The sequence below is a fragment of the Pygoscelis adeliae genome, unplaced genomic scaffold (genome assembly GCF_000699105.1).
Source record: "Pygoscelis adeliae isolate BGI_AS28 unplaced genomic scaffold, ASM69910v1 Scaffold155, whole genome shotgun sequence".
Classification (NCBI taxonomy): Eukaryota; Metazoa; Chordata; class Aves; order Sphenisciformes; family Spheniscidae; genus Pygoscelis; species Pygoscelis adeliae.
In genome coordinates, this window is record NW_008824932.1 from 257,244 (window position 1) to 268,563 (window position 11,320).

The 11,320-nt window shown below is 37.8% G+C and overlaps 1 protein-coding gene across 1 annotated transcript in view; it reads right to left on the bottom strand.

The window, feature by feature from the left end:
• Window positions 1-4,597: 4,597 nt before the first annotated feature.
• The window catches only part of LOC103917839 (period circadian protein homolog 2-like), a 43,169-nt gene continuing 36,446 nt past the window's right edge, over window positions 4,598-11,320 (bottom strand). Inside the window, 4 exon segments of the mRNA XM_009325035.1 lie at window positions 4,598-7,067; window positions 8,141-8,291; window positions 9,916-10,108; window positions 10,637-10,823. Of these exon segments, the coding sequence (XP_009323310.1) occupies window positions 6,918-7,067; window positions 8,141-8,291; window positions 9,916-10,108; window positions 10,637-10,823 (681 nt within the window). The 3' untranslated portion in view covers window positions 4,598-6,917.

Sequence of the window (11,320 nt, forward strand, 5' to 3'; positions counted from 1 at the left end):
TAGGAAGAGGTATGCACCTTCCCAAAGATCAGATCTGAACAGAAGGCACTCCTCCCCATCCTCCCCTTCCCTCCTGGCGCTGCACAGAGCAGCTGGGACAAAGTCTTCACTATTCACAGGCAGGCAGCAGCTCTTCAGAGCACAAAAAAGGAGGGGCTTGTAAAGACAACTGTATATAGACGCTGGCAATAACTCCCAATCGCCACATTCTTCACATTGTCACTTCCTTCTGCATTGTGTCACACCATATGCTTTTTTAAATGGACAAATTACAATACTTAGGATGCTGCTTTTGGCCCCAGACTGGTAACTGAGTCTCTGCACGAGGGCCTGAAGGCACAGGCAGAGCAGCACCCGAGTTTGCAGAGCTCAGTTCAAGGGCTGGGGTTGTTACTGAGCCTTCCACGACACTCCAGAGATCATCCTGTAGCCAGAGTGGTTTCAGGTCATTCTCAGGTTTTTCATGCCCTGATGCAGACACGTATTTTTCTTCAACTCCATTATTTCCTGGAGAGAGAATTTTTTATGTTTTTTTTTTTAGTAAATTAAAACCTCATTTAGCTCAAACGGGAAGAGAAACAATTCTAGCAGATAGCTATTACATTGCACAATAAAAGAATACAACAAAGTTCACTTAAATACCATCTGATACTAAAATATACTGGTTGGTATAGTAAGTTAGACGTGTTCTGTCACTGCAAGAGAAAAATAACAAGATGTTATTTTATTTCTTAGAATTCTGTATTGCTACAGAAACAAACTACATATTTTAGGACTCTAGAAACAAGAGTACCTCTGCATTGCAGCTATTGTCACTCCTAATTGCTTAGCGCAAAGAAGTTGGTCTGCAATCTAATTAATCATTTTCATCATAAACCTCTGGTTTTACCAAATTTAGAAATGCACCTGAACCATGAAAAAACAGTTTCCCAAAATACGGGAAGACAGATTTGTCAGTATTCAAAAGTCAAACTGAAAATTAAGGGAGGTGGGAGAAGTTTATTAACACCAGCACAAGAAAAGCACTGAGCCCAATTCACGTATCAGCATCAGTCTTTATATGCTCCAGTAATTTTGGAGCAAAAAAACCCAAAATTGCGAACACTTAAAAGCTGGAGAGATGCAGTCAGCAGGAGCACAAGTCACAGCATACAGAACGGACAGATGGTTCAGATTAAATCATTAGAATAAAGGCCTGTGTACAACCCACCCTATGGATGTGGCTCTTACCTGGGAAGTTGAAAGAACTGAGTCTGTCTCGCCAGAGCTCCGCAGAACCGAACCACATCGGTCCCAGCGCTTGTCTAAATCGGAGCAGAGGTAAGCACAGGTCACCCAACCTTTCTTCTGCTTCCTGCAGCCAAGAAAATCAAAGATTAAAGCCAACTAGAGAAATGCATTTGCTGAATTTACCCAGCACTTTTATGATTGGGTTCCTGGTTTCTAGGTTTGGTTTTGTTTCCCCTGTGCAAAAAGGCCACAGGAGATTTCAAAGAAAGCCAGCTGGTGACAACAGAAGGGAAAGCAACAGACCTTACCTTACACAAGCAATGGCCAAATACATGGGGGGGGGGGGGGGCGGGGGGGAGCTACCCCCTAATACTTTCTTGGACAGAAGCAGAATTTTTGAAGCTGACAGTGCAACAGCAACACAAGCAGTTTACTTTTAGACTATTACAACAATTTAAAGAGGGTAATAAATTCACTGTATTCTGGCTTACTGTATTAATACACAGACTACAGAGAGAGAAGTACACCTTGACAAATCCTGGAACACCAGGAAATTTTAATCCATCCTTAGATTTGTCTCCTTTTATCTAGTTAAAACAAATGAAGTGCAAAGCAGTATGGCCCTCTAAGGCTGATGGTGTAATGGCTCCCCCACCAAGCCATCTACCCCTGCTGCGGCAGGTGCTTGAGAACTGTCTCACTACTTATTTCCCCATTCTGCCACCGGAAACGCATCACGGTTATGCCACAGCATCTGCTCCTCTTGGCCAATACAGTACTGACAATGGTTGGGTTTTATTTTGGTTGGGGTTTTTTTTTTGTTTGTTTTTTACAGGTGTAAACACGTCCTGTGAGTAACACCAGAAGCAAAGGGCCTGCCACCTGAACTGCCCTTTCATAGTGCCTCAGGACACTGGACCTCTTTCACAATGCATTCTTGAGCTAAAAAGCATTTTCTTTATTAGTGAGTGGCAAGTGTTTTCATACTTTCATATTGTCCGCTAAGGTTAAACAGTATTCATGTGCTGCCTCAACAGCTTCTTTTTGTCTGCAACTACTAGATATAATCCAGAGTCAGAAATACTGTAGAATGAAACCCCATCACACACACTGCTCTTGCACATGGCAGCCTGATGTACCTCAATTTTTTCAGCAGATGCCAAGAGAAATACCCATGATTAAGAGTTCAGTTGTCTCTGTTTCTACCCAGTCTATACTTTTGCACTTAGGAAGCCTGGCAGAAGTTGTTTTTTGGGTTTTGTGGGTTGGTTTGGTTTTTTTTTTTTTGAAGTTGCACCAGTGAAGCACACTGACAAAGTTATTATACACCTTGTGTACCACCCCTAAAAATACTGTCCTCTTCCACAGCCCCCAAGAAAAAGGAGCTGATGACCTGTTCACTACCTTGTTCAATAGATCAAATATATTTCTCAAGCTCCTACCCACTTGTGAGCAAGTAAACATTGGAATTTCTGGAAATGAACGCCTACAAATGTTATTCTCCTTTTAAGTCATCCATTTGTCACTTTACCAGAAGCATGCAACTCATTTCACCACGTTCTTTGACACAAGAGGTTTATCAATGCATTAGGTTCTTTCCACCTTTGCTAGAGAGACAAAAGAACAGTCAAGGATCTTAATTCTCACTAAAGGAGAGCTTTTTTTTTTTTCCTCCAAACTCATGACAGCTGGGAAGTGGACTAAAATCTGATGCTTTTCAGTAGTCTGTTTCCCTTTTCCAAGCAGAAAGTTTATATTTGCATTCACTATCATTGGGCCAACAGCTCTTCATTATGAATTTCTCATCATCTTATTTGAAATTCAAGCCACCGATCTTTCCCTTTACAGCAAATGATGTCATAGCTTCTCGTATTTTGGGGCTATTGAGTTTGCTGAATAGAGGAAAAACAGGGGTGGCAAAACTGCCAAATATAATCACAGGACACCAGTGACGCCTAGGGGCTACTGAGATGGAAGAAAATCTCTCTGACAAAAGACTGTTCCCAACAGTTCTGCAGTGTAAAGCAAGCCATTATCTTTGAGTGCTGACAGAAGGCACATCACCAAGGAGGAGTACATGAATACCTGAAGCCACATTTAACTTGTACTCTTATTACATTTACAATTGCAAAAAATTACCAGAAGCAGAAATAACTGTGAAACATTACCTCGTAATTTACTGCATCAGCAGCACTTCAGTTCTCCCAATGTTATATATCAATCATCAAAACTTAGATCCAAATGCTAGCACAATACCTTCTCTACTGAGTTGCACAGATACCCTGTACGTGTGCATGACACTCAGAGTTGTAGTTTTGTAAACTGCTTCATCAATACATCTCTCCTCTGCATGTTAGCATGTTTAGCTAAGCAAGGTGCCATTAGGACAAAAGTGTTTTCAGACTTCACATACACAGAACCGCTCACATATTTAGAGTCAGTTCAGAAGACTTCAAAAGGGGCTCAGATGATGTGTTGAACAAGCATGCTTTAAAACGCACGTCTCGGCAACAGAGTGCACCACCCTACAATTCTACCCTTGGTGCGAAGGCAATTCACCTCTGCGGTGAACTGTTTTGTGGTACAGAAAAACCTTGATTTTGCAGCTCACAAGTATCTGGGTCCCTCATGACCAAACTAGGGTTTGCACTAGCTTGTTCTGTTTTAAAAGACCACAAACCTCTCCAAACACAGTAATGGAAAAAAAGACCTAATGAGCGTCTCATAACCTGAGTACCTCCTAAACTGGAGGGGTGGTCCAAAGCAGCATCCCACACCCACTAAACTACATCACTGCTCAAAGCAAGAAAACAGAAATCTTCAAGCCTCCCCAATTGCTCCACTCAGAGTATAAAACAAGAACATCAACAAGAAAGTGCACTAGCTTGATGAGTTTCAGCAATCTTCAGAAAACACGACACTTCACGACAGAAGACTAATTATCACTGTACAAAGCAAATTCAAGGGGCATAACTGGAGTTCTCTACCTCTAAGCTACCAGTATAAAACCACAGAGGGCTGCAGGAGAAGAGGTATCCATAGCTGACACTAAGCAAAGCAGAAAGGACAATGTGTCTTCTGGTGGTTTTGAACAACACAGGGAACCCAGCTGCATACACTCTTCCAGGTAGAAAAATTTGTGCATGTTTTCAGAACAACTAGTCAATATAAAGATTCAATCTTCCATTTGACTACTAAACTTCCACGTCAGACAAGCTGGCAACAATTTTACTTCAGGACAGTAAGCCACAACTAACTTCATAGCTTGCAAGTTCTTCAGTTTGAAATACCAGTTCACATACTATTGGTAATGCATATATTTTTGCTTCTTACATGGAGCAGAAGGCTCAAGGAACAAAAAGGCAACTAAAAATATATCTGTTTTATTTACCAGTTTTCTAAAAAGCAAAGTCATAAAAATTAGTCACAAGTGGCAAAAACCAAAATATATTGCACAGTGTACAGAAAACATTGTTGACATGTTGACAAAGTGTCATCACAAATAAATCATCTTACAACAGTTTGGAAAAATTACAGCTTCAGAATCTTATCTATAAATGGAGGCATGTAGATTTAAAGTTACAGGAAAATATTTTAATACCACCCTGTAAATGCAAACACTTTAAGGATGCAAGATTAAGTCCATAAGTAAGCACATCCACAAAATGCTCTAAATATACTTTTCTCTTCCTTTCACTAAGTTATGGTTACAAGATGGTCATTGGGGGGGGAGGGGGCGGGGGGAAGAAATGAGAACAAATTAAAAAAAAACAGTAAAAAAAAAGCATGCTAAAGCAAAGAAGTTCAAAGTGGTTGAGAAGTCCCTGAAAATAATTTGTATAATTATGATGCACTCCTATAAAGCTTTTATTTTCCCCAAACCCTGGTCCAATTAAAACTATTTGTGTTTACATGTAAAAATGGAATATATTTAATATGTTGGTATAGCTGCACTGTTCCATTTATGATTAAAACATTTAATACATCAGACTTGAACACCAACATTTTAAAATTTCTCATTCAGTTTATATTTACATATATTTAAGTTTGAGCTTGCTAAACTATTAAAGACAAGAATCAGATCCTGCTGGGTAGTGCTTCACACTACATTTAAGATCCTTATTTTTTTAAATTGTGATTCTACTTGTTTCACAAGTTCACACACTGCTATCTGCAGAACCTGTCTCCAATGCAAATTTCCTCATGATGCTGTCCAATTAATAACTAATTACTTTACACAAATTATTTCTTCCACTAAGCAAATACCAGTCACTTCTGCATGTTTTTGGTGGTGTCAGATCTAACTTCACATCCTCTTTGTATGCAAAGAGAAATATTTTTATAAAATGAAAATAACCTTAAATTTCAGTGAAATGTTATCCTAATGAAGAAGGAAATGCTTTCCATGAAAAATATTTTAAGACAAACATATCAAAGTTAATTGAATTTCTCCATATGTTTTTCACCTCAAGACCTACAGCTGACATCTAGCAATGCTGCAACTAAATGTCCTTTAACCAGTATGTTAAAGTTGCTCTTTTGTGTTCTCTTCCCACATCCAACATGTATAAACAGCACAAGAACATAAAGTACACATATTCAAGTCAATACAATCTCAGAGGCATTAAAATTAAATCCTTGACAGCAAAGGATTCCAGCCACGTTAAGTTTTAGATTATGCAATTCAAATATACTGAAAGTCAACTCTATTCTCAAAATCACTTCTTTTTTATAAGAACTATCTTCAAATGACAAGAAATGTCTAATCCTCTCTTGCCACACGGAAGTTTGATGTTTGTTTAGCCACACAGGAAAAACTGATGGCCAACCTCCTGACAGAACAAATCAGAAATAAAGGTTAAAGTTATACCAAGCTTTGTCTAACAGTCACTGGAGCATACGCAGTCATCCTCTGTGGTCTTAGTTTTTAAAATCTTTAGCGTAAAGATTTCTTGTGTATAAATTCTCAGAAATGATGCTTCAAGGTAATAAACAGTTCATAGTATTGCAGTGTCCATTTAAATAAAAGGCTACAAAGTTGCCAGCACTCGTCTATACTTTCTTACACATTCACGTAAGTATTTTAAACCCAAGACAATCTTACAAAATTAGTTCAACATTTCTCTTAGACAAAAAAGGTTCCTACATTCAAAACTATAGGAAACAAACAAAGAGGATGGGATCAATTGGTATGAGAAGGGCAAGTTTGAACTGATTTACTTGAAGGTTATTTCTTCTACTGTGCTGGACCACTTCAAATATTAAGAACAATGCTAAAGAGCCACTGAGCAAAATTGCTAGAACGATTTATAATGCTGAATCGTTACCAAAAGGAGATTTGAAGAACCATATGTACGTAAGGGGATTCTCAGTACTCATTAAACCACTCTACAAAAACCAGTAGGCATCAATGAAAGTTTCTATCGTTTATAAAGAAATATTTGAGGCATAAGTGCAAAATATGAGTCTTTCTTTTTTAAAGAAAAACTATACCATCTTCAACAATGTCCTTACTGGGAAGAGATTGCCACCATTTAAAAAGAGATTCATTCACAAATGACTCTTCTAGAGCAAGAAAAACACATTTGTTTTTATGAACAGGATTCATCTTGCTGGATACAAGATTAAAACCTTTATGGATCATCACTGTAGTTTTGAAGCAGCTTTGAAAACAACAGGCTCAAAGGCTATGTTTGTTCTTCACTGACTTGACTCAGGGAAACCAAGTTGTTTTCCCCACTGTCTTCAATCATTTCATTAAGGTCCATTTCATTGATTTCTTCATCATATGATGTATAAATATTGCTCTGTATATTGTCCTCACAAAAAATACATTCCTAAAAAGAAAAAAAAGAAAATTATAGACACACTCATAAGTCAAAGGAGGAAAAAAAAAAAAGCTTTTCCAAACAGTACATTTGCATGCGATCCCCAATTCCAAGGGAACCTTTACATCTGTGCTGCAACTACCAGATATATCCCGCTCCCCAACTCAACTTTCCCACACACAATCATTTTATAACGTGTAGTAAATCAACACAAGTACTTGAGAACTCTACTGGAAGCAGTCATGTCATAGATCACTTATAATGCTGACATTTTACATGCACTTCCAATCACCCTTTCCTCCATTTGATTGCTAACCCTGCAGTAATGTGTTCATGTCAGTTGCAGTGCCTAAGAGACTGAAGCAACTGTACACTTACACAAGTTGGATGCTATAGTATTAATGTTGCAGTAACACTAACATCAGGATTAGGATTCCACTGCAATTCTGCTACACTGACTTTTGAAATACTCATGTGCAAAGAGAGCCTCTGCATTTGATAACTTATGTGCAAAAGAGCTACAAATGATCGAATGCTCAGCAAAAAGGGAATGCAATCAGGTATTTGTGTGTGAATAAGTAAAATACACAAACAACAAATAACACTGCAAGGATGCTTTGTTTTCCTTTTTGCTTTTCAAGCTATTAATCTGCTTATAAAATCAAGGCAAGAGATGATCCTCTGTGAGAAGTCTGATAGAAAAAGGAACAGTGTACTCCCATTAATTTTGTACTTTCTAGAAAAAGCAATGGGCATAAGTTTCTGTGCACAAAATAGAGATTTTTATGTAGTGAAGTTTCTGGCTGTGTTGATAAAGAATTTCAAACAGACACACAGAAATTTAGAAATAGGAAGGGAATTTCTTGCACTGTATTCACCACTAGTTTGACTTTCCCATTGGAAAGACAACTTACAGTAAATTAAATCAAGCCAGAAACCACTGCATGTAAGTTTGAATTAATTTTTTTCCTCTGTGTAATTGACCAAGCTTTCATAGCAACAGGAATGGAAAAGTCTAACATAGGCAGCTAATAATTTAAGCACTGTATACATGCAAAAGTAACTAACTCATTTAAACCTACGGAATTGGCAACAGTTTTTGGCAGTCCACCTTGCTGGATCCACGGATGAACTTCAATAAGCTCTCTTTTTTGTTCTTCTGTAAATTTTGGCTGTAGTTTCTGCATTTGCTTTAATTTCTGCTTATCTTCTTTTAAAACTGTTTCCAAATCTCTAAAATAAAATGTATTTAGAAATTGAGCTTCAACAGTTTCCGGGCTTTATGCCTATATAAGGCTACACAGTCAAATACTAACATTTTTAAAGACTATTTTTGTTCTGGAATGTTAAGCTTACAGATCTTACATTGGAAGAAAATTAAGTGTGGTTATTTCAGCAGCTTTCTGCATTTGCAGACAACTTTAACACATCTCTGCTGGCTCACTGTCTTTTCAAATCCCATCAGTGAAAACAGTTTCCTTAGAGCTATTCACACAGCACCACTGGTGAAACCACCAAGAACTCCAGTTTCCCTCTGCTGTGGTAAGTTTCAAGTTCCCCTTCACTGAGAGGACAACCCAAAACAGACACTACCTGCACATGAGATACTAAAGCAGAAGTAGTAAGATATGTTTAAGAAGGTCATGAAGAATGGATGAGAGGGAGAGATTTAGAAAACACTGCTCTATTTCAGCAGCCAAAGTCCTCTCTCCCCCCAGTGCCCCACCTTGATTCAGAAACTTAAAAACCCACACCACAAACATTTACAAGCTGTATACCTCTATAAAAGTTGACAATAGAAAGCAAGTTCCGAGAAACCCAGTACTATTTCTGTTCCTTACAGCACACCTAAGAACAGGTTGGCTTTACACTTCTCTTCTTGGGCATCATGCTCTGACAGTGAGCTACAAGGCTTCTTATCACAATATCCTGTTTTATAGTGTTCTCTTTGGCAGGCTTTGCTACTCTTACAGTCTGCTGGAATTCCCACCTATAGTTGTCAACCCTTCACGCTACAAAAACTGAGAAATGCCAAGTTATTTTTAAATCTAGGGAAAAAATCTGAAGTTCTTACAATGCATTCTCTATTACCCCCCCCGCCCCATCATCCCTGTGCTTCTGTATTTTGAAAGCTTGTTTTCCTTCCCTTTCAAAAGACTTGTCTTTACTGAAACTTCCTGTTCTTTTCAAAACACCATTCACTGCTCCCAAGAAATAGAAACAACATCAAAAAAATCTGCAGACTTGTGACCCTCTCCTCCCCCTGTATCTGCTCTTTACTATTGAAGCGGGGAATATTTTTTTATTTTTAAATAAAGTTTTTTCTATTAGAAACCTTATGACTTTTACCTTCTACTTCTTTGTCCTATTTGAATGGGAATTTATGGAGAAGAATGAACGTGTGGAAGTTAACAACCCAAGAAAAAAAAAAAACCACAAGGCAGAGAAAGCAGCTGTGCCACTGAATGTGGCTTCCCAAGGACAACAGCCAGGGAGTACAGAGTTTCCATGCTACGGACCATCATTAGATCTAAGCATACTTTCCAGGATCTATTAATCAGACTACAAGGACTTCTAGGCAAGTAGTTACAGATCACTAACTACAAAACAGCTTCAAAAAAATATACACAGTTAATTTCAACTCAGGTAATGGATCTAAAAATACAGGTAAGCCTAATCAAATAATTTTTACTTTTTGAGAACTACTTCTGTAGTATACAAAAGATGCAAAGGAAGCAAGCATTATTCTTGACACTGAGCTAAACATTAAAACCGATATTGAGACAGAGATTCATATATTCACTCTGCTCCCCCCAACATATATACAGTTCACGAAGGACTATGACATTGGAATTACCGTGAAGGTATCTGGTAAGTCATCATAACAGTGTCATCTGTGTTTGCCATCAAAAGCCATATAGGATCCTGAAGGACATATTTAATGAAGTGCTCACTTTCTTCCATTTCTGCCTTCATTTTGGTTTTATGATGATTTTCTGAGGAATCAATACTCCCAAAGTATTTGCTGGTATGACTAGTTTCACTACTACCTTTAAAAAGAAATTTCAAGTTTCATTATAAATTGTCAGATACATAGATTATCTGAATGCTTTGGAAAATAGAGAAGATTAAAGAGAACTGAAAGTATAAATACAACCACTATTTTATTTCATTTTTTAAACAGAGGGAACTTCCACCCCTAAGTAACTGCATTAATATTTTTAAAACTCAAATTCTGAAGCCAAGTGTCCATTAAATTTCAACAGAATTAGCTTACTTAAATTAAAAACTCTGAAATGAAACATGAAGGAGTACAGTATTTTCATTATTCTGTCATACCTACATAATATCTTAATGGCTATTTTACACACACTTAAAAAGGGTTCTATACTGTAAATCAAGCACAATAGAAAAACTTTGTTATATAATAAAAAAAGAAATCAAGACTGAACTATGCAATGAGGATTAAAGACAATAAAGATGTTTACATAAAAGCACTTGAACATCAAGTGGTGTTTGCAATACCTCGCACTACAACTCTTCTAAAATGCTAAGAGAGTACTCACTGCTGGCGTTACCTGTTCTGCTCCCTGACATGCCACAGCCATTGGATCCAGACCCCAGAGACTCAGCAGCTGCAGATACACCACTCCCTGAAGAAGCTGAACCAGTGCCTGAACACGCATCTTCTTGAAGTAAAATGTCAAGCAGGACACTAGACATGGAGAGTGCATCGCTATTTTGAGCATCCATTGGAGATTCAGCCTAGTGGTAAGAAGGGGAAGGGAAAAACATAAAATTAAAAAAAAAACCAAACCCAATAAACAAGACTATTTCATTACTAATCATTTACATTTAATATTAATCCATTTCACTTTATATTCTAATATGTTTACACAGTTATTCGAAGACAGACAGCCACCGATAACATGTCAAGACCAACTGAGGAATAATGAAGTGGACTGATAGGCAGACAAGTGGTCTTTCAGTAAGACTGAAATTGCAATTCAATTTCTCTTAAAAAAAAAGTTTAGTGAGGAAGTAAGAAGGCATTTGCTATTCAGTTTTGACAGCTCTTACTGTCCTGGACAAGTCAAAGTTTACCCAAGCCACCCAAGACGTACTTGCAGTTGCTCCTACTATAATCTACCTCAAAGAGATTTGCATCAACAGTCCATCACTGTTACTACTCTCAATGCATGATGAGAAGGAAGGTGTTCCCAGATGCAAGCTTCCTAGGCAAGATAATTTATTTGTATGTT